This window comes from Ranitomeya imitator, chromosome 4 (genome assembly GCF_032444005.1).
Source record: "Ranitomeya imitator isolate aRanImi1 chromosome 4, aRanImi1.pri, whole genome shotgun sequence".
NCBI lineage: Eukaryota > Metazoa > Chordata > Amphibia > Anura > Dendrobatidae > Ranitomeya > Ranitomeya imitator.
This window is the reverse complement of record NC_091285.1, coordinates 343,424,979-343,447,432: the sequence shown is the minus strand read 5'-3', so window position 1 is coordinate 343,447,432 and position 22,454 is coordinate 343,424,979. Positions and strand designations below refer to the sequence as shown.

Sequence of the window (22,454 nt, the reverse complement as noted above, 5' to 3'; positions counted from 1 at the left end):
GGTATTACGTTTTGGGGTTTCCCAATATGAGACCCCTAAAGTCACTTCAAACATGGATAAGTCCCTAAAAAATATATATTTAGTAAATTTCCTTGAAAAAATGAAAAATTGCTGCTACATTTTTAAACCTCCTAAAATGCTAACAAAGTAAAATAACATTTTACAAATGGTGCTGATGTAAAGCCGACATGTGGGAAATGTTATTTATTAATGTTTTGCTGTGGTATGACCATCTGAATTAAAGTGATACTCATTCAAATTTTGAAAATTGCTAATTTTTTAACATTTTTCTCAAATTTTTGATATTTTTTATAAATAAACACAAAACATATTGACCTAAATTTACCATCATCATAAAGTATAATGTGTCACGAAAAAACAGTCTCAAAATCACTGGGATTTGTTGAAGCGTTGCAGAGTTATTACCACATAAAGTGACACTGGTCAGATTTTAAAAAATTGGCTCCGTCACTAAGGGGTTAAACAACAACCACAAGACGGACTTCATCAAGCAAGGTATCATTTTAATCAGTATAAGGGCACCCACAACACTGTCTGTAGGTTACTGTGCACAATCCTGCTGACTGGATACCTTAAAGCAATAAAGGTATGTGCAAGATGGGTTAATATTTTATAGGCTCCCCAAAAGATTAAAGATGTTGGCCACTACTTTTTTTTTTTATTATTGATTGTCTATACTTAGGATAGGCAATATATATTTGATTGGTGGGAGGTCAACTCCTGGCTCCCCTGCTATTAGCTGATGCCTCCGGTGGCTGGAAGTTCTCGATGCTGCCGGAACACGTAAGCTCTGTCAAAACTATAGTTGCTGTGTACTACATATCCATTTCAATAGGGGTGGATATGCAGTATATGGATACGTCCATTATAGAACGTATGGAGTGAACTGGGTTGCGGCAGCAGCTGAGAACGTCCAGCTGACTTTGGCACGCTCTGAGGTATGCTTAGGATTATATATAGTGTAAATGAAGATCTCACAAGAAGCTTAGGCTGTGGCTGAACTTCACAAGGTATCCAGATGTTAGCCATGGGGGTCACAATCCAGGTGCCATGGTAACCAATTGGTTCCCCATTTGCAGTTAAACAGAAGATAATAGATCTGATCTGCGATTAGCACCAGAGAAGCAGAGGCTTGGCAAGTGATTGGACACTTCCAGAGCACTTAAAAAGGTTGTACCATATATGCATGTATTTTGAGGAAATCTATTTTTGTAATTGGGCTGCTTTAGAAATGTTGCACCATTTGCCTGTATTGCCTATTGTATTGCACGTCACAGCTAGTGATGGAATATAACAGTCATGTGACCTCATTGCTGCAGAACCTCCAGGAACCATCAACACAACAGTGCTGGGGTCAAGACTTCTTTTTTAGGTAAATAGGAATTCCTGCTTTTAGAGAACTTTTTCAAAATCGAAGACAGCAGACTAATGCAATTATTAAACCTCTGCCTTCTTAGTAATGATGTTTGCTCCAATATAAATGGAGGTCAATGATGGATGCCTAAAGTATACATCATCAGATTGTAAAGTCAGCCCTGCATGGTTTAATATGAAGGGGAAGTGTTTCTACTCAGTGCAGGAGTAGTAGAAATCAGACAGCAGAGTCTTCTGGCTCCTCTGTCGCGCCAACCCCATGACATGTTATGTGAAAACCAGGGTTGTTTATGTGCTGAAAGGTGAGATTTATTTTCATCTTTAGCTTTATTTGATTTTGCATCAAAACTTGCAGGCCTTGATGCAAAATTGACTGATATTTGTAGCTGATTATAATTCCTTCCACCTTGACTAAATAGCCAATTAAATCTGCAGGATTGCTGCCCCATAGCATAGTGCTGCCTCCTCCATAGTGGGTATGGTGTTCTTTTGTTGCTGCACAGTGTTTGGCTTTGCAACATTTTGAAATTCTGGGCAAAAAGTTGAACTTTGGTCTCATCACACTATATAACACGTTTCACCCTTGTGCTCTTGGCAGACATGATGTAGGGTTTGACACAGCATAGCCAGTCTTGGATTATTTTTCTTTGTAACAAAACATAGTAACATAGGCCGAAAAAAGACATTTGTCCATCCAGTTCAGCCTATATTCCATCATAATAAATCCCCAGATCTACGTCCTTCTACAGAACCTAATAATTGTATGATACAATATTGTTCTGCTCCAGGAAGACATCCAGGCCTCTCTTGAACCCCTCGACTGAGTTCGCCATCACCACCTCCTCAGGCAAGCAATTCCAGATTCTCACCACCCTAACAGTAAAGAATCCTCTTCTATGTTGGTGGAAAAACCTTCTCTCCTCCAGACGCAAAGAATGCCCCCTTGTGCCCGTCACCTTCCTTGGTATAAACAGATCCTCAGCGAGATATTTGTATTGTCCCCTTATATACTTATACATGGTTATTAGATCGCCTCTCAGTCGTCTTTTTTCTAGACTAAATAATCCTAATTTTGCTAATCTATCTGGGTATTGTAGTTCTCCCAAACCCTTTATTAATTTTGTTGCCCTCCTTTGTACTCTCTCTAGTTCCATTATATCCTTCCTGAGCCCCGGTGCCTAAAACTGGACACAGTACTCCATGTGCGGTCTAACTAGGGATTTGTACAGAGGCAGTATAATGCTCTCATCATGTGTATCCAGACCTCTTTTAATGCACCCCATGATCCTGTTTGCCTTGGCAGCTGCTGCCTGGCACTGGCTGCTCCAGGTAAGTTTATCATTAACTAGGATCCCCAAGTCCTTCTCACTGTCAGATTTACCCAGTGGTTTCCCGTTCAGTGTGTAATGGTGATATTGATTCCTTCTTCCCATGTGTATAACCTTACATTTATCATTGTTAAATCTCATCTGCCACCTTTCAGCCCAAGTTTCCAAAAGGCATCCACTTTACCACTCTACCCCACAGGCCAGATATATGAAGAATACGAGAGATTGTTTTCACATGCCCTACACCACCAGTACTTGCCAGAAATTCCTGCAGCTCCTCAACCTGCTGTTGTCTTCGGTCTGGGGAGACCGATTTTGAAATTTGGTATTTTGGGGGGTGTTCTAGATGCGGTTCTGAAACTTGTGGTTGATTGACTTAAATGAGGATGGGTCGGTCGGCCATGGGTTTCAGAGCCACATCTTGAATATTTTAAAGAATATTGAAGTTCAAGGTCGGTCGTTTTTGACCGAAGACAACAGCAGGGTTAAAGTGAACTTTTTATGTCCTTTGTAGCATGTAAACAAACAAGCTCTTTCATTAAAAACAGTAGTCTAATCATGTGCAAAAAGCTCTTTATGAAATTATATCATAACAGGGGTGTGCTTCATTGGGTTCAGTCACAGTTGTTGCCGCCTTCGTAATTTAAATGATGTTCCAAGGGTTGCGCCAACATCACTTAAGTCCGATTTGGAATTCCCGCACTTGCACAGTGCATCATGGAACCGTGCTTGCGCTGTGATGAGTGGCTGAAGCAAGCGTGCTTGTCAGCTAACTGCTCCCTGCACGGTCAGACATGTGGGAGGTGAGTGCTGGGAGCATACGTTGTGAACACTGGGGGTGGGGAGTTTGGGGGGACATCTTATAATGACAGGAACTGCGCATGCTCGGCCAGCTGATCGGCCACCCGGAGGATGCATAAAGATTGCAGATGGAATAGCGCAAACTTCAGCAGATGAAAGCTTGTTGTTTTTTTTAATGAAGCATAATTTTCAATAATTGTGAATTACAAAACCCTTTATTTCCACCTTTTCTGCTGGGTTAAATGTATTCTTTATAGTGACACAACCCCTTTAAATATTTTATTTTTAAAATTAAAGGTGCTGTCCTCCTTGCATGGACAAGTTTTTGAATGTATTTATTTTACTTCATTTCATATATATCAAGGTAAAAATAATTTTAACAATTGGGTTGCATTATAAAATTTGCATCTTTTTGTTTTTTTTATATTATCTTTGTTTCCTTCTCCTTCGATTTTAATGTTTTGTGTAATCATAAATCAGCTGAGAGACTCATTAAAAAAGAAAAGTTACATATTCTCCCATCAGAACAAGTTTTCTGAAGGATACTCAACGCATTCTGCAGCCACAAATTTTTAATGAGCCCTAATTGCAAAAACTATTTTTAGGCAGAAATACATGCATTTAGGAATAAAAAATAAAATTGTCCGTAAAGGTGAACAGCCCCTTAAACAAGTTCAGGAATGCTATTTTTTCCCATTTTCTGACATTTAAAGTTTTTCTTTTAACAGCTAGAAAATGTTTTCTTGCTCAGATATTTGAGCAAATTTACCTCTTTTTTGCAATAAATGTTATATTTATATACTGAACATTTTGCTGATATCCGGGGAATAAAAAACTAAAACTAAATAAGGAATAAATGTCCATTTTTTCCTTTTTATTACAACCACAAACGCTAGCTAAAAACCTTTTAAATTGTGTTCCCCTTTCCCTAGAAGTTATTATTTAAGTTTGGCTTAGTCTGACGTCTGACTCCCCACCCCCACGGCTGCTCATTCTCTTCCGCTCTGTTACCTATACAGAGATGTTTTAGGACGGCACTGCAGAGTATGGTGGGGACTGCCCAGTCTATAGCCTACTGGTAGTGTTACATTTAGTGCCACTGTATATTTTAGTTCAGTGACTGGGGTACATTTATCAATTTATACCACTAAAAGTGTATTGTATTCCTATGAATTTGATAGATGGGTATGGCCAATCCCATATTGGGATAGCTGGCAGGGACTAACTTGTAAATGCCAAAAGTCACAATATTTATGTGCAACTTCTCAATCAATTGTGCGGAAGTATTGCTACTTCTAAGGTGCCCTATGCCAGAATTCTGATGAATCGGGCCCATAGTGCCTTTGGTTTTCTAATCATGATCTGTAGAGATTCCATGTCCATCTGCTTTAATGTAGACTAGATTATTAATATGTCTATCACTTTATATGACAAATGTTCCATACTAACAGTGTTTAAAAAGTTCCCCACCTGTCACTTTCCTTTTATTTGTAATAAAGCTAAATGTAACAGTGCAATAGTCAATGTTTACTACGCTCCTTCTTCTCCATATAATATCCCGGCCCCATTGTGTTAGTACAGTGAGCAGAGCCCAGTTCAGGTGTTCTTTTGTTGCTTCGCAGCCTTTATAATTATTAGAGCTTAACATTGATCTTTTTCCTAGTTCCCTGCCTAAGGCATCTAAAGCACCTGTGAAAGGCTTGTAAAGTTCAATACTATCTGTTCATTTGTGCGATTGCTTTCATTTGCAGCAAAAGGCGAAATTATTAAATGTACCTCAGCCATTTGAAAGAAAAGACAGATCCTCCAAGTTTAGTGAGCCGGTGAACCTGTTAGAACTGCCTGTAATCCTTTACAACCACAAGTATGAATGATGTAATAATGTAGAGTACCTGTTTCCTCTTAGGGTACGTGCCCACCATCAGGAACTGCTGCAGGTTGGACACTGTATTTATGCAGCATCCAGATTTTACAGCATAGTGGATGGGATTCCTAGAAATCCCATGTTCACTATACATCTATGTACAGCTGCGTCTCACCCGTGGACACTGACATGTGTGGCGTCTTACCAGACCGCAGCATCCCAATTTCTCTTGAGACGTCGGTCTCCGCAACACAAATGTAATTAACAGATTGTATTGGATGCGTTAAATCCGCTTGGTTCAGTGAACACATGCGGATTTACCTGTGTGATTAGAATGCAGCATTTTGGAGCAGCGGACATGCGCTGTCCACAGTGCTGCTAGTTTCGGATCCACATTTTATGACAATTTTGGGAAGTCTGTGTTGTACCTAATTATATGAATAGAACAGGCGCATGAAACCTGCCAATCATGTTCACATCCTGGCAATCCTCTTCTGTCACATCCTTAACACCACTTACCCCAAGATGTGCACGTGAGTAGCGCTAGAAACCCTTTAACCCTTTTACAGGACTTGTGCCACTATCATATGTATATTTATAGCACTTTTGACCACCTATGAGTTTACTCCCATTTGAAAATAATGCATGGTTTTAAAAATATTAATGTTACTAGTTGGCCCGTGCAAATTTTTCGCACATTGGTTGTCGGGGGTGCATGCAATTTCAGGAAAATTAACCTGGTCAAATGCTAATGTATTTAATGAGATGATGAACACAGAGAGGTATTTATATATGTAGATTGGTAATACAATAAATTGGTTTTGATAAGTAGAGGCTAAAAAAAATGTCTTGAGGTTGTGGTGCCACCTGCAGGATATTGTTTTTTTCTGCAGGTTTCTGAAAATGAATGTTTAAACTATATTTATTGATCAAATCGTGAATGTGTGGTTTGTTTGTGTCTTTTCTTGCTGAAGGGGGCAAGTTTACGTTTCAAATGGTGTATTATTTGTATGTGTGCTGTGAAGTAATCACCGAAAAGCAGTGCATGTTTACAATTGTGTTTGCATATGTGACTCACCTGCAGTGAAGTGTGCAATCCTCGAATTTGCCTGAAATAGGCTGGGCAAGCACTTCGGCAAGCTGCAGAGACCCCTAGGCAAATGTCACCTGCAGGTAATTTGACCGTTAAAATGGTGTATCATTTGTGTGTGTCGGTGGAGTATAAACGGAGCAAGTGTGCAATTGAATAGGCAGTGCATGTTTACAAATGTGTTTGCATATGTGACTCACCTGCAGTGAAGTGTGCAATCCTCCAATGTGCCTGAAATCGGCTGGGCAAGGAGTTCGGCAAGCTGGAAAGCCCTCAAGGCAAATGTTAGGATTTGTTTGTGATGTCTGTAAGCAGCCTTGTGGTATTGTGCTTTGGGGTAGTGTGCTGCCACCTACAGGTCATTTTTCCTGCAGGTTTATGAAAATTAATGTTTAAACTGTATTTTGTGATCACATCGTGGATGGGTGGTTTGTTTGGCTATTTTCTTGCTGAAGGGGGCAAGTTTACCTTTCAAATTGTGTATCATTTGTGTGTGTGGGTGCAGTATGAACGGTGATACAAAGTAATTACCGAAAAAAAGTGTTTAGAAATAATATATAAGGATAACCAAGTAAAAGTGTGTTCCTCAGTCCCGGCTGGCTCTGGTGCAGTAAAAAGCCAGGGATCGTACCGTGTACAGTGTCGGGAGGGACATAGGAGTCTCAGTATACGGCAACCTAATATCAGTTATATACATAACTCCACAAGGAAGGCATTATTATTCTGTAGGCAATGTCTTTCTTTATGCTAATTATTTTCATAACATGTATTTTTTTTTATAGGAATAAATTGAAAAATGGTCAAAAGTTCTATTGTCTTCACAAATATATAAATATAATGGTGAAGAAGACTTTAAAAAGATTCAGGCAACATATTTTTTGATGGCCTTATGTTGTCAATTACTTTTTTTTCTACAATATGAATGGACCCCCCTAACCGCCAGAAGGTAGAACTTAGGGCTGGATCTTGACTTTTGTGGAAAGGCATTAAAGGGGATCTGTCACCAGGTATTAAAAACTGCTTTATCAGCTGCAGATCTAGAAGTTCTCTGAATGCTGAGCTCTGTATAACCCTGCCCACATCACTGATTGGCAATGTTCTGCCTATGCACAGTGTATACAGAAAGCTGCCAATCACTGGTGGGAGCTCCTGGGTATGTAGGACTCCATGTGTACTGTTCCTCTAGTAATAATCTTCCGCTGGTAAACAGGGATTTTGTCAAAACTACACCAAGCATCTAACCTAATCAGATGTATGTAGAATTGTAGTGCCTCGTCATTTTGCTACACATGAATTCATTTATTTCTTTCCTTTTTTTTTCTTTTTAGGATAACTATACTTTTGCACAACCAGGGATTCAGAAAAAAGTGAAAATGTTGGAGGAGCTGGTTAGCCGCATTGATGGTGAGTTGGTTAAAGCAGCTTAGGCAAGGTATATTTACAGTAGTAAGTGGTTGTACTGCTCCTATCTGTGCAATTATGTGCCCCGCCAGTCTTCCTCCGCGTCTCATATGGAATGTCATCCTCAATCAGCATAGCGCTTAGTGGTGCTTGAATTACTTCTACTATGCATCATCTAAAGGGAAGCTAGTAGACCATGAGCACCTTCCATTATTTGTATTAAGCTTCCATAATAAAAATTAAATTGCAATCTCCTGGCAGCAATGGAAAGGCCAGATACAACGAAACATCATCCATTTTAAGCAAAGCTCAGTGATTGATTAATTTCAGAGAGAGCCTCCACTTGCTTATGGTGCCTGATTGTGAGGTTTTCTGTTTATTCTTACACCTACTTCACAGTTTATATCTTGTTATTGCGGTACTAATAAGGAAAGTGTCAGTAAAGTTTGAAATGAATTGTGTGTGCAAATATGATTTGTACTTAGACCTCCCTGCTCTAAAAAGAATTCCCTTTGTGAGATGCTGACTGTCATCGTGCCATTGCAAAATTTAATTAAAAGAAATTCTACTGATAATGCTTGGCCATTCTTAACATATTCTCTGGATAGTTTGTTAAATTAATGAACAGGGTATTAACAAAGTGATGCCAAGCAGAACTAAGCTTTTTGTGACACTTGCTTGTCAATGATGGAACTGAAAACAAAAAATGATTTTTTTTTCCTCCTTCCAGAAATAGCTTAAAAAAATCTTGTTAAAAGATTAATTCCATCTGTTTTTATGTTACTTAGTCTAAAATGCCAGATCTCACTCTAAAGGACTTGCATATTTTAGCGCTCGCACAAATACAAAGGAATGTATGTCCTGAAAATGAACAAAAGGGAAAACATCAGAAAACAAAGTCTTCACACCGGAATCACTTTTCCTGTTGGAGAATAGTTGTGATCAACAGAAAAAGTAACGCAAGGCCATAGCAACTTCTTTTTGACAAGCTTTAAAGATAATTGTGTTATTCTTTGTTAGTCAAAAAATGTGGAATAGCTACCAACACAATTCTCTTTTTCCAGCCTATTATTATTATTATTATGTAATCTTATGTCCATGAGGAACTATTATTGAGGTGAAATGCTGTACAGATAGAAACTGTTAATAAATCGTAGACGGGATCTTCTGCTCTTCATGGCCTCTTGTCGATCAGCTGTTCGCTGCCACATGCCCTTCTATATGCTTGCCAGGTAGGGCTTCATACTTTCAGTAGTGACTGTGCTTAGTGTTACAACTTTATCTCACTCAAGAAAATAGGACCAAGGGCCAACATGAGTGTTGCAAAAAGGATTGAGTTGTTAATTGTGTAATGTTTCAACAGTAAAATTAATGGCTCCAACAGTTAAATTGATGGATCCATTGTGTACTATATCGCACATTATCATTAATGGGAACCTCTCAGGTCTGATAATGCTATTACCCTGCAGATTTGTTGTTAATCTGCTGCTTTATCTCATTATGAAGGTGCCCGGACGCTGTGCTGAAAGTGCGACACTTGGGATACAATAAGCTTTTTCTCCCAGGAGCCTTCGGCTTTCACTTGTGCTGGCATGCCCGTAACAATTACAGCCGTGGCTCAGGGCAGTAAGAGCGACGGCTGTCAGCACGTCCTGGCACTAATTGTGTGTTCGCTCTGTACTGATGCAGTGCCAGCCAGCTGCCGGTTAGTGCCGGAACGTGCTTTCACCCATCGCTCTCAGTGCTGTGAGCGGTCTCTGTGATGGCTTTGATCATGCCTATATGACTGAAAGCCGACAGCTCCCAGGAGCAAAAAAGTTCATTTACAGCGCTTAGCAAGCAGATTAATAGTGTTATTGGACATGACAGGTTCTCTTTAAATGCTTAGCAGATTTTGAAAAGCGTTCTAGAATTTTATTAAATCTAATTGGAAAATTGTAAACCACTTTATTTGCAGAAAATGTTGTCTAATCCCTGTAGAAAATGCCCTTAAGTGCTGGACACTCTCTGTGGACCGATAGATCAGTTTTTAGTAATAGAGAAACCGAGAGAGATCATAAGAAATGGGGCAGGGATTTCCCTCTGTTTGTTGTGAACTATGGTGCGCAGAGAAGTTGGGGATCTTTCTTTTACATACAGTTTAGTCCTCTTTTTTTCCTTCCTCACCTCCATTGGTATTGTGCACCATTGCAATTACCACTAAGAGGCTTTATTGAGCCCACCCCATCCTGTAGTATGAATCCAACCCCAGATAAGAGAAGTGCGGTTAGGTAGAATAGTTTGTCAGACACTGTTACCTCCTCTATCTGGCTTTCCAATAAATACCTTTAAACTTACAGGCAGCCACTTTAATATTTTACATTTCTTGCTCAATAAATAAAATAACAAAACGTTTAATTGTTATAAAAGGATAATTAAATTATATATAACACTATTTCTTCAATTGCTGATGCACCAACAAATTGGAGTTTGATTTACTCAGTTGAGTTGCTAATTGCTCTTCACTTGGAGTACATTGTTGGCCGCAGGTAACAGGATTATGTTGACTTGTCGTTGGCCTGGTAATAATACGCTTATCTAATTTCCAATGGTTTGCTGCCTTGCATCCTTACAAAACTGTTTCATCTGCTATAGGCAAATCATTTGGCCTGGCACAGGAACACAAGTGTTTGATGTGCCTTATTCAGTCAAAACCAGAAGTAAATATAAAAAAAGACAAGTATTCTTTTGTGCATTTTTTTCTTTAGATTCCACTCCTGGCATTGGTTAAATATATACCTGTTTTGTTTCAATTACAGTTCTCAATACATCATTTAGTAGTTACAAAAACTAGCCCCTAAAAAGATTAAAAATGTAAAGAAAAGACTTTAATCATTTCTTCTAATACCGATTTCACACATATGACATTCACGGTGTGAATACAGACAGTGATGTGTGGACTGGTTTTGATTGACTAATCTGAACTCAACAGCTTCATATATGCCTTTAAAGCTGTTTAGTATGGATAGGAACAGAACATAACCCCAAAAAATAATAAGTGTAGCCCTGCCTTGTGCTGGAAGCGCTGGTTTGCACTAGAGCACATATAGGTGCTTGTCACAATATTAGAATATCATCAAAAAGCTTAATTATTTCAGTTCTTCAATACAAAAGTGAAACTCATATATTATATGGCGTCATTACAAGCAGAGTGATCTGTTTTAAGTGTTTATTTCTGTTAATATTGCTTATTATGGCTTACAGCCAATGAAAACCTCAGTCATTATCTCGGTAAATTAGAATAAGTAACAAAAAACACCTGCAAAGGCTTCCTAAGAGTTTCAAAAGGTCCCTTAGTCTGTTTCAGTAGGCTCCACAATCATGGGGAAGACTGCTGACTTGACAGATGTCCAGAAGGCAGTCATTGACACACTCCGCAAGGAGGGTAAACCACAAAAGGTCGTTGCTAAAGAAGCTGGCTGTATCCAAGCATATTAATGGAACGTTGCGTGGAAGGAAAAAGTCTGGTAAAAAAAAAAGGTGCACAAGCAAGCGTGATATCCACAGCCTTGAAAGGATCAAGAAAATGCCATTAAAAATTTTTGGGGAGATTCACAAGGAGTGGACTGCTACTGGAGTCATTGCTGCAAGAGCCACCACACACAAACACATTGAGTACATGGGCTACATGTGTCACATTCTTTTTGTTAAGCCAAGAAGAAAAAGAACCGGACTGTTGCTCAGTGGTCCAAGGTGGTGTTTTCAGAATAAAGTAAATTTTGCATTTCATTTGGAAATCAAGGTCCCAGAGTCTTGAGGAAGAGAGGAAAGGCACACAATCCAACCTGCTTGAGGTGTAGTGTGAAGTTTTCACAATCAGTGATGGTTTCGGAAGCCATGTCATCTGCTTCTGTAAGTCCACTGTGTTTTATCAAGACCAAAGACAGTGCAGGCTTCTACCAGGAAATTTTGGGGCACTTCATGATTCCCTCTGCCGACAAGTTTTTGGAGTGGAAATTTAATTCTCCAGTAGGACTTGGCACCTGTCCACACAGCCAAAAGTACCAATACCTAATTTAAAAACAACAGTTTCACTTTGCTTGATTGGCCAGAAAACTCGCCTGTCATTAACCACATAGAGAATATATGGGGTATTGTCAAGAGGTAGATGAGACACCAGACCCAACAATGCAGACAAGCTCCAGGCTGCTATCAAAGCAACCTGGGCTTCCATAACAGCTCAGCAGTGCCACAGGCTGAACCCCCTCCATGCCACGCCCCATTGATGCAGTAATTGATGCCAAAGGAGCCCCGACCAAGTATTGAGTGCATTTACTGAACATACATTTTAGTAGGCCAATATTTCGGATTTTATAATATTTTTTTAAGCTGGCGGTATAAAGTATCCTAATTTACTGAGATAATTACTTTGTGGTTTTCTTTGGCTGTAAGCCATAATCATCAACATTAACAGAAATAAACACTTGAAATATGTTACTCTGATTGTAATGACTCTATGACATTCACTTTTTGTATCGAAGAACTGAAATTAAGTGACTTTTTGATGATATTCTTATTTTGTGAGAAGCACCTGTATGTGAGCCATGTTAGTCATTCCCAGTACGGTGCACAGTGAGTTTTACTTATGAAGATTATGAAATCAAGTATTAAAAGTTCATTGGGAAATTTGTTGGGGTAGATTGCAGCACAATATTTCCTTTTCATTTTCTACTCTCCTAAAAAAAGACAACTTTCTGTATGCATGCAATTTTTACATTTTTATTGACTGGTGTTAGTCAATATTAAGTCTTGTTTCTGCAGTTACCCTGATTCTGTACCAAATTACAATATTTGTTATTACGGTTTAAAACAAGATAAGAGTCCAACAAGTTCAATCCTCTAATTACCGTATATACTCGAGTATAAGCCGACCCCCCTAATTTTGCCACAAAAAACTGGGAAAACTTATTGACTCGAGTATAAGCCTAGGGTGGAAATGCAGCAACTACCGGTGAATTTCAAAAATAAAAAAAGATACCAATAAAAGTAAAATTAATTGAGACATCAGTAGCTGCATTCATATATCGCCATATCTGCCCCATACTGTGCTCTGCTGCGTTCATATATCCCCATATCTGCCCCATTCTGTGCTCTGCTGTGTTCATATATCCCCATATCTGCCTCATACTGTGCTCTGCTGCGTTCATATATCCCCATATCTGCCCCATACTGTGCTCTGCTGCGTTCATATATCCCCATATCTGCCCCATACTGTGCTCTGCTGTGTTCATATATCCCCATATCTGCCCCATACTGTGCTCTGCTGCGTTCATATATCCCCATATCTGCCCCATACTGTGCTCTGCTGCGTTCATATATCCCCATATCTGCCCCATACTGTGCTCTGCTGCGTTCATATATCCCCATATCTGCCCCATACTGTGCTCTGCTGCATTCATATATCCCCATATCTGCCCCATACTGTGCTCTGCTGCGTTCATATATCCCCATATCTGCCCCATACTGTGCTCTGCTGCGTTCATATTGCCCCATAGATGCTCGGTATAAGTCTGTGCCATGGCCGCTGCTGCTGCAATAAAAAAAAAAAAAGCCATACTCACCTCGCTGATTGCAGCTCCCAGCGTCCGGTCCCGGCGTCTCTCTGCACTGACTGATCAGGCAGAGGGCGCCGCGCACACTAGTGCCTCATCGCGCCCTCTGACCTGAACAGTCAGAGCGCAGATAGACGCCGGGAAGATGGATCGGCGTCCGGCGGCTGGAACGTGGACAGGTGAATATAACATACTCCCCTAGTCCTAGCGATCCTCGCGCTGTCCCCGCCTGTCACAGCTGTCTTCGGTGCCGCAGATTCTTTCTCTATCAGCGGTCACCGGCACCGCTGATTAGAGAAATGAATAGGCGGCTCCGCCCCTATGGGAGGTGGAGCCGCCTATTCATTTTTCTAATGAGCGGTCCCAAGTGACCGCTGAAGAGAGGAAGAAGCTGCAGCGCCGAAGCCCGTGGGACGGCAGGGACCGCGCGAGGATCGCTGGGACTATGTAAGTATACCTCAGCGCCCTCTCCCCCTCACCCGCCGACCCCACCGCTACCGTGACTCGAGTATAAGCCGAGGGGGGCACTTTCAGCCCAAAAATTTGGGCTGAAAATCTCTGCTTATACTCGAGTATATACGGTATATTGTGTTTATCCAGAGGAAGTTAAAAAAAATCCATAATCCATTATTCTTTCATGAGTTATTTACAAGTTTATGACCACTTATAAAATGGGTTCAAAGTGCTGCCCATTGTGTTGGATTGTCAATGCAACGCTCTTCTCCCACTCTTTACACACTGATAGCAGCACCACAGAAGAAATGCTAGTTTAAGGGGGTCAGATTCCTGAGGAATGCTCAGACCTGACACCCATAATGTGGTGGTGCACCATCTTGCTGGAAAAATGGGGAAAAATTGGGGAATGTGCCATCTTCAGTGCATAAAGAGGGCAACACATTATCATGTAGCAATTTCAGCTATCCAGTGGCATTGAGGTTTCCATTGATGAGGAATGGCCCCACTATCTTTGTACCCATATACCACACCATGCCATCAATTATGGGTGTCAGGTCCGAGCATTCCTACATGAACTGTTTCTTGGAAAGTGGATTGGTCGTCGTAGGCCAGTTGAATAGCCACCGATGTCTCCTGATCTGACCCCCTTAAGGTACCGTTACTCTAAGCGACTTACCAACGATCATGACCAGCAATACGACCTGGCCGTGATCGTTGGTAAGTCGTTGTGTGGTCGCTGGGGAGCTGTCACACAGACAGCTCTCTCCAGCGACCAACGATCAGGGGAAATACTTCGGCATCGTTGAAACTGTCTTCAACGATGCCGAAGTCCCCGGGTAACCAGGGTAAATATCGGGTTACTAAGTGCAGGGCCGCGCTTAGTAACCCAATATTTACCCCGGTTACCATTGCAAAAGTTAAAAAACAAAACAAAAAAAAAAACAGAACATACTCACATTCCGATGTCTGTCACATCCCCCGGCGTCAGCTTCCCGCACTGACTGTCAGCGCCGGCCGTAAAGAAGAGCACAGCGGTGACGTCACCGCTGTGCTCTGCTTTACGGCCGGCTGGTGCTGACACAGTCAGTGCGGGAAGCTGACGCCGTGGGACGTGACAGACATCGGAATGTGAGTATGTTCTGTTTTTTTAACTTTTACAATGGTAACCAGGGTAAATATTGGGTTACTAAGTGCGGCCCTGCGCTTAGTAACCCGATATTTACCCTGGTTACCAGTGAACACATCGCTGGATCGGCTTCACACGCCAATCCAGCGATGACTGCAGGTGATCAGCGACCAAAAAAAGGTCCTGATCATTCCCCAGCGACCAACGATCTCCCAGCAGGGGCCTGATCGTTGGTCGCTGTCACGCATAACGATTTCGTTAACGATATTGTTGCTACGTCACAAAAAGTGTGACATTACAACGATATCGTTAACGAAATCGTTATGTGAAGGTACCTTTAGACTTTTATCTTTGGGCTCTTCTGAAGGCAATTGTCTATGCTGTGAAGGTACGAGATGTGCAGCATCTGAAACAATGGATACTGGAAGCCTGTGCTAGCATTTTTTCTGCGGTTACATAAAGTTACATTAAAACCAAGCACACCATTGTTTTTCTTGTCAAATTGTCAATAAGTTTGATGTGTCACATGACCCTCTTGCCATTGGGAAAAAATGAAGTTGGATTCAAAATGTCCGACTTCAAAATGGCCGCCGTGGTCACCACCCATCTTGTAAGTTTCCCTTCTCCCATATACTAATGTGCCACAAACAGGAAGTTGATATCACCAACCATTCCCATTTTATTTAGGTGTATCCCTATAAATGGCTCACCCTGTAGTACTAGTAACATATTTTTAAAGCACCACTCCAGCGTTTTTTTTATTGCACCGTGGACGTGATGCTTTAAATGTAATTTGCCAGTCTCATGCTCACTTGCCGAAGAAGAAGAAAATAAAAGCACAAAAAGGTCTTTTCTGTTTATAAGGAGGCAAATTTTATTCAAATTTACTCACCAGATTGAGCCCTTACACAGGCTCATAGTAATGTAAGCTGCTGCAGATCCACCGGTCTCCTCGTGACCAACCAAAGTGAAAAAAAATGGCATGAAAGGGTAGATTCTTCTCTGCCCGCTTAACAGATAGAAAAAACAAAAATAGGTATTTCAATGAAAGAGTGGCTTTATTCAATGCATTTCGGAGCAACAAGGCTCCTTCATCAGGATGCCACACAGTCTGAGGAGCAAATCCCTTAATTGATGTAAAAATACATAAATCCATGCGATAGTGCAGGAATGAATGTGTCACATGGATTTATGTCTTTTTACATCAATTAAGCAATTTGCTTCTCAGACCATATGGGGGCATCACAACACAGAACCAGACCCCAATCAGAGGACAATAAAATATTCACACTCCTTATCTATGAACTGTTACAATATTTATGGACACAGCTGTTTATCATTCTCACATAATGGTAGTTCTGCTTCACGTCACTTGTTTTATCTAGGGCATTATTTCTGGGCTGTATTGTGCATAAATATGTGATTCTTCAGAATTTGTATTAGTCTATACCTGATGAAGGGACCTGAGTAGTCTCGAAAGCTTGCAATTTGTTACCATCTTTTCAGTTAGCCATTAAAAGGTATCAACCACTGAGGACTCACAATTCTAAATATTTTTCTATCTACTGTCTAACACTGTACCAAAATATATATTTTCACTAAATCTAATAATTGCTAACTTATTTGTGGAGAAGTGCAGTAGAGTTGAGCTCAGCTGTAAACCAGCTAAGAATGATGTGAAATACTCTGGTAATGTAGATAATAAAATTGTCCCAAAAGGATATTGTACAGAAACAGCTTGATAATTCAGAGAGGTGGGGCTAGTCTGTTGCACACAAAAGAGGAGGGTGGGCTTTTCAGTGTAACTATACCACCTCAGTTTGTCTGGGATGCAGTTACTGGCTGCTCAGCCATCCTATCTGACAGATCAGTGTCCAGTCTGGTGCAGGGGTGTGCCACCCTGTAGGTGCTTTGATTGACAGCTCAGCTGTCCAGTCTGCAATTGGCAGGTTCTGGTCTGTTTCCAGGTGCTCATTGTTCCAGGTGATTGCCTGATTACTTAGCAGGGCTGTTAGTCCGAGACCTCTGCTAGAAGTGGCTTCAGCTAAGTATGGTTGATTGATCTTGACATAAGAATTCAAATACTGTAATTGTGGCTAGTGTTTCTGTCGACGGTGGCTTGGATTATGAGATTCAGAGGGTTGTGAATTCTCGTATTGTCCGAAATTCCCTTCAATACCTCAGCACACTTTTTGGCATTCCTAGTCTGTCACAGATTGCCCTCTTTGTTCCTCAAAAAACTGAAACCTGTTCAGTACAGTTTGTTGTGTTTAAGAGCAGCACATATTTGATGATTTCAATTACACAATGCTGGTTAACTATGATTCTTATTACCAACTTTTTCATGTCCTTGCTATGAATTACTGGATAAGCGCTTGCAAAAAATGGAAAAAAAATATAGAACTTCTGCAATCTTGTAAAGTAGAGATTTTGCACAATTTTTGTATAGTCCCAAGATTGATCTTGACATAAGAATTCAAATACTGTAATTGTGGCTAGTGTTTCTGTCGACGGTGGCTTGGATTATGAGATTCAGAGGGTTGTGAATTCTCGTATTGTCCGAAATTCCCTTCAATACCTCATCCACTGGAGGAAATACGGATCAGACGAGAGATCCTATGTCCCAGTTCGAGATGTAAAGGCTGAGCGATAAATCAGGGAATTACATGTAAAATTTCCTATGAAACCTGGGTTATGGTAGTTCCCCTAGATGAGGGCTTAGTCTGTTTATTACAAATAAGTATGCATTTACTGTGCTTTGTGAAAAATAATGTGATTGTTGCAATAACCTTTTAAAAGGTAATCAGCCATCCCCTTGGGAGTATCTAAACTATGGGTATACAGGTTATAGAGTGGTTAAAATAGTCATAACTATATACGCCCCTATCTACGGTCTTGTTGCGTAAAAATCCTCTTTTATTTACTTATAATAGTTCTTCCAGGCTCTTTGGGGCGTCCAGTTTCTCGAAGAAAACAGCCCCCTGTCTTCAATGGCGTAAAAGCCCCCTCTCCAGTCAGCATCACAGGACCCTCTGACGTGTAGTGGTCACATCGGAATACCATGCCTCCACCCTGCAATAGCACGATTACACTTGACGTCTCCGTCCCTCTATGGGCATTGGCTTCTTCTTTCTTCTGTGCAAGCATCGGCGAGTCATTATAAGTGGGAAGTGTGGAGAGTACCTTATCACACACCGGATGTCACTGGAGTGGAAGTAGCAGTGACTTCCTGACCCCGGAGCAGAAGATACAAGAAGCCAATGCCCACAGAAGGTCTGGATTCAGGGGCCACCCACGCTGCACGCCCCAAAGCCTGGAAGAACTCATTACCATAAATGAATGAAAAAGGATTTCTCCACTACAAGTCCACAGATATGAGGCATACAGGTATTACTATTTTAACCATTCTATAAATTGTGTTTCCATATTAATAGGTATCATATTTCCAAGGGGTGACAGATTCCCTTTAAGCTTATGACCTAAAAACTATAATTACTGTTTAAAGACCCTCCACTGGCTTTTTACGTTGTCACGTTTGAACCATGATCGCCAGGCATCATCAGTCTCTCCAGTAATCTGATCAAAGCCTTTCCAAGATATGTTGGACTGGAACGCCATAAAGGCAGCACACTTTTTGGCATTCCTAGTCTGTCACAGATTGCCCTCTTTGTTCCTCAAAAAACTGAAACCTGTTCAGTACAGTTTGTTGTGTTTAAGAGCAGCACATATTTGATGATTTCAATTACACAATGCTGGTTAACTATGATTCTTATTACCAACTTTTTCATGTCATTGCTATGAATTACTGGATAAGCGCTTGCAAAAAATGGAAAAAAAATATAGAACTTCTGCAATCTTGTAAAGTAGAGATTTTGCACAATTTTTGTATAGTCCCAAGATTGATCTTGACATAAGAATTCAAATACTGTAATCCCAGACTAAGTCAGCGTTTACTCTGGCCATTGCATGTTTGTTATTTTTAGTAGGTCCTCTGAGTTTTGCTTTTTTATTTTGTACTCATTCTGTATAGCCTTAGTTCCCTGTTAGTGCAGTCGGACTTAGAGCACAGAAAGAGCACTGAAGCTGTTTGTACTTAAATGACACCCAGCTGAACCAGTCAAATAAAGCATTGCCAGTCAGATATTCCATTAACTAGCAAACAAGCAATTCAATCAAGTATTTAAAGTGCTTGTTAGCAGTGAACAACTGTTCTCAGTCTTGAAATGTTGAGCATTGTCTTTATTTGCATTGATAGCCGAATGCCTTTTTCTCGTTTAGCAAAGCTTCCTGGTTTTAAATAATTTCTTAAAGTCAGCATAGGGAATGCTCCATCAAGGACAAACGAGCTAGTTAGTTTGCATCCCCTAAGTGATGATTTTCTTCTTTTGTCGTCCTTCATAACTAGTTGCATGCCCGTGGATTTCTTATATTTCTAGCACAAGAAGGTTAAGTAATGTTTTAACCTTCCTCTTTCCGTCCTTTACTCTTTCAAACATGTTGCACTTTGCACAAACCCGGTGCAGCAAATTGGCTCTTGTAAAAATTGGAATCCATTGAGGACTCTTGTATCCAAGTTCTGCAGATGTTAGACATTTGGCGATGCTCTTGTTTGGCTCCATCTGTACATTTGTCAGCTGATTGAAGCGTATCTGGTAATTATGTTAGGATTCCAACTCTATGTTTTGGACATGTCTTTTTTTCACTATATAAAATGTAATTTATACAAATAATTTCACTTGCTTAATTGAAATAATTTCTGGGGCCTGTATTTTTAGCATTGTGAAATATTCACTTTAAAAAAAAAAAAAAAAAAAAAAAAAAGTATTTGAGTATTGACCCTTACAGTGAAAATTTAAGTTGAACCTATAAATCCTCTGGGGTTCTCTGATTTCATGAATTCTAAATGATAGGATATTGTAATATATGTTTGCTACTGAATCCTCATAGTTTCTTCTTTTACATTATGTGATTGTCATTGCACAGAAACCTTAATTTTTCCCGTGATGGGGGAAAATTCGTCCTGATCAGATGATTATTACAGGCACTATGTTCTCTTATAGAAAAACAAGTTGCTCCTGCACTCGCTACATTCCAAAATATATAAATGTATGGCCTTCGCGACCTGTCATGTAAACCTAGTTTAAAACCGAGTTCAATATGTTACAACAAGAAGAAAAAAGGAAACTGGAAACTTTGTGCCGCCTGAACCTGATCACAAATTTCTCTTGTTATGACTGGAAAGACTTTGGCCCTAAAACATCAATCTTTACGTTCTAATACCTTGAAAGGTTGCACGTTTTTTGCACAACCAGAATTGCGGCCTTTGGCGGCATAACGCCACTTTTGATCTGCTTTGGCAAACTGGTAGGAGCTGGGGAAACCATGGCAACGCCACTCAACAACTTGTGGTATGGTGGTGTCGTTGCCACATAATGTGGGACGTTCTGAGATGTTGTGCCGTTCCAAACTAAATTGTAAGTTTCAAATACGTGCACCGAAGAGCCACTCTAATACATTAAGAATCAAAGCAGATCTCTTATTACCCCATAACATCCTCTTATATAGGTTATCAGTATTCATGCATTATAACAATATAATACATACTTCTATTTGGCTAAGTTAACATTGTTGACACCCAGCTAGTGGTCTAGGTGTCCTCCTAGCCTCTAAAGGTACCTTCACACTGACTAACATTTCAACGATAATGACAGCGATCCGTGACGTTGCAGCGTCCTGGATAGCGACATTGTTGTGTTTGACACGCAGCAGCGATCTGGATCCTGCTTTGACATCGCTGGTCGGAGCTAGAAGGCCAGAACTTTTTCGTCGCTGGATCACCCTTTGACATGTGTTCACTGGTAACCAGGGTAAATATTGGGTTACTAAGCGCAGGGCCGCGCTTAGTAACCCGATGTTTACCCTGGTTACCATTGTAAATGTAAAAAAAAAAAAAAAAAACACATACTCACATTCCGGTGCCTGTGACGTCCCCCGGCGTCCGCTTCCCTGCACTCCTCCTGCATCCTGTGTCAGTGCCAGCCGGCCGTAAAGCAGAGCACAGCGGTGACGTCACCGCTCTGCTTTACAGCCGGCGCTTACACAGGATGCAGGAGGAGTGCAGGGAAGCGGACGCGGGGGGACGTGACAGGCACCGGAATGTGAGTATGTGTTTTTTTTTTTTTTTACATTTACAATGGTAACCAGGGTAAACATCGGGTTACTAAGCGCGGCCCTGCGCTTAGTAACCCGATGCTTACCCTGGTTACCCGGGGACTTCTGCATCGTTGGTCGCTGGAGAGCTGCCTGTGTGACAGCTCTCCAGCGACCACACAAGGACTTTCCAACGATCACGGCCAGGTCGTATCGCTGGTCGTGATCGTTGGAAAGTTGCTGAGTGTGACGGTACCTTAAGTTTTGTTTCTCGAACTATGTTTTTTTCTAAGCCCTTTACACAAAGACATTCCTTAGCCCCCTTATCTGATCATGGATTCCAACTTGGAAGGAAAGAAATGCCATACATTTAGAAAGAAATTAAAATTAACTCAGGATAGATAAAATATAAATCCTGCTCTCACAGTGGTAGTGTACGTTACTCCGGAAATTTTACTCCAGGTGCTGTATCATATTTTTTTGGACTATTAGGTACCTTTTTCTACCAAAATCATGAATTAATCTGCTGGTATTTATAATATTCAGTAGATGAGAATCAATAGTTTGCAGTGTACATACCTTCGTTAGGAAGAGGTGTGATCGTTTTATAATTTGGAATAGGTTGAGAGAGTCGTGTGGAAGTGTCCCCAGAGGAGATCTACAATGCAAGATGCAGATCTAAAATCATAATAAGAGGGTATCAGACAAAGCAAGGCTACTAGAATCTGCTGATTTTATGGTGTGTTTATGAGTAAGTTTAATTTGGATGCAGATCCACAAGGACAATGGCTGTACGTAAAGTCAGTGTATGCTAACAACCAGCCTAGAATTAAACCGTGTAAAATTTGTAAGTGTAAGGTCTTTACATTTCCCTTATATACTGAAGATGCTGGTCTGTCATGGGCAGAGAGTCGCGGGTGTGTAGTCCCCAGCGGGTATCCCAGGTCGTTTCTTTTCAGTCGGAGCGTGGGCATCTGTGCACTGGGATACAGTCCAGTAGCTTCTTCCAAGCTGACAGGACCTGCATGACGTAGGTAGTCACGTGACTCGACGCAGAAAAGATTGCAAATAGGACCAATTCATATGTTTTTCAGAAATGCGCGCTTTTTTTCATCAGGAATGCTTCAGGTAGTAGTATAGATGCCTTTTATCCTTAGTGTCATGTCCGTCATCAGGGCTAATAGAACGCAAATAATTCTACTTCGCTATTTAGTCCTTTTGGCTTTAAAGAATCAAGATGAAAAATCCACTG

The 22,454-nt window shown here is 40.7% G+C and overlaps 1 protein-coding gene across 1 annotated transcript in view; it reads left to right on the top strand.

Moving 5' to 3' along the window:
• The window catches only part of TBC1D22A (TBC1 domain family member 22A), an 859,623-nt gene that overhangs the window by 388,035 nt on the left and 449,134 nt on the right, over positions 1-22,454 (top strand). The window contains exon 10 of the mRNA XM_069764980.1: positions 7,807-7,882. Coding sequence (XP_069621081.1) covers positions 7,807-7,882 — 76 coding nt within the window. The remainder of the gene's footprint in view (positions 1-7,806; positions 7,883-22,454) is intronic.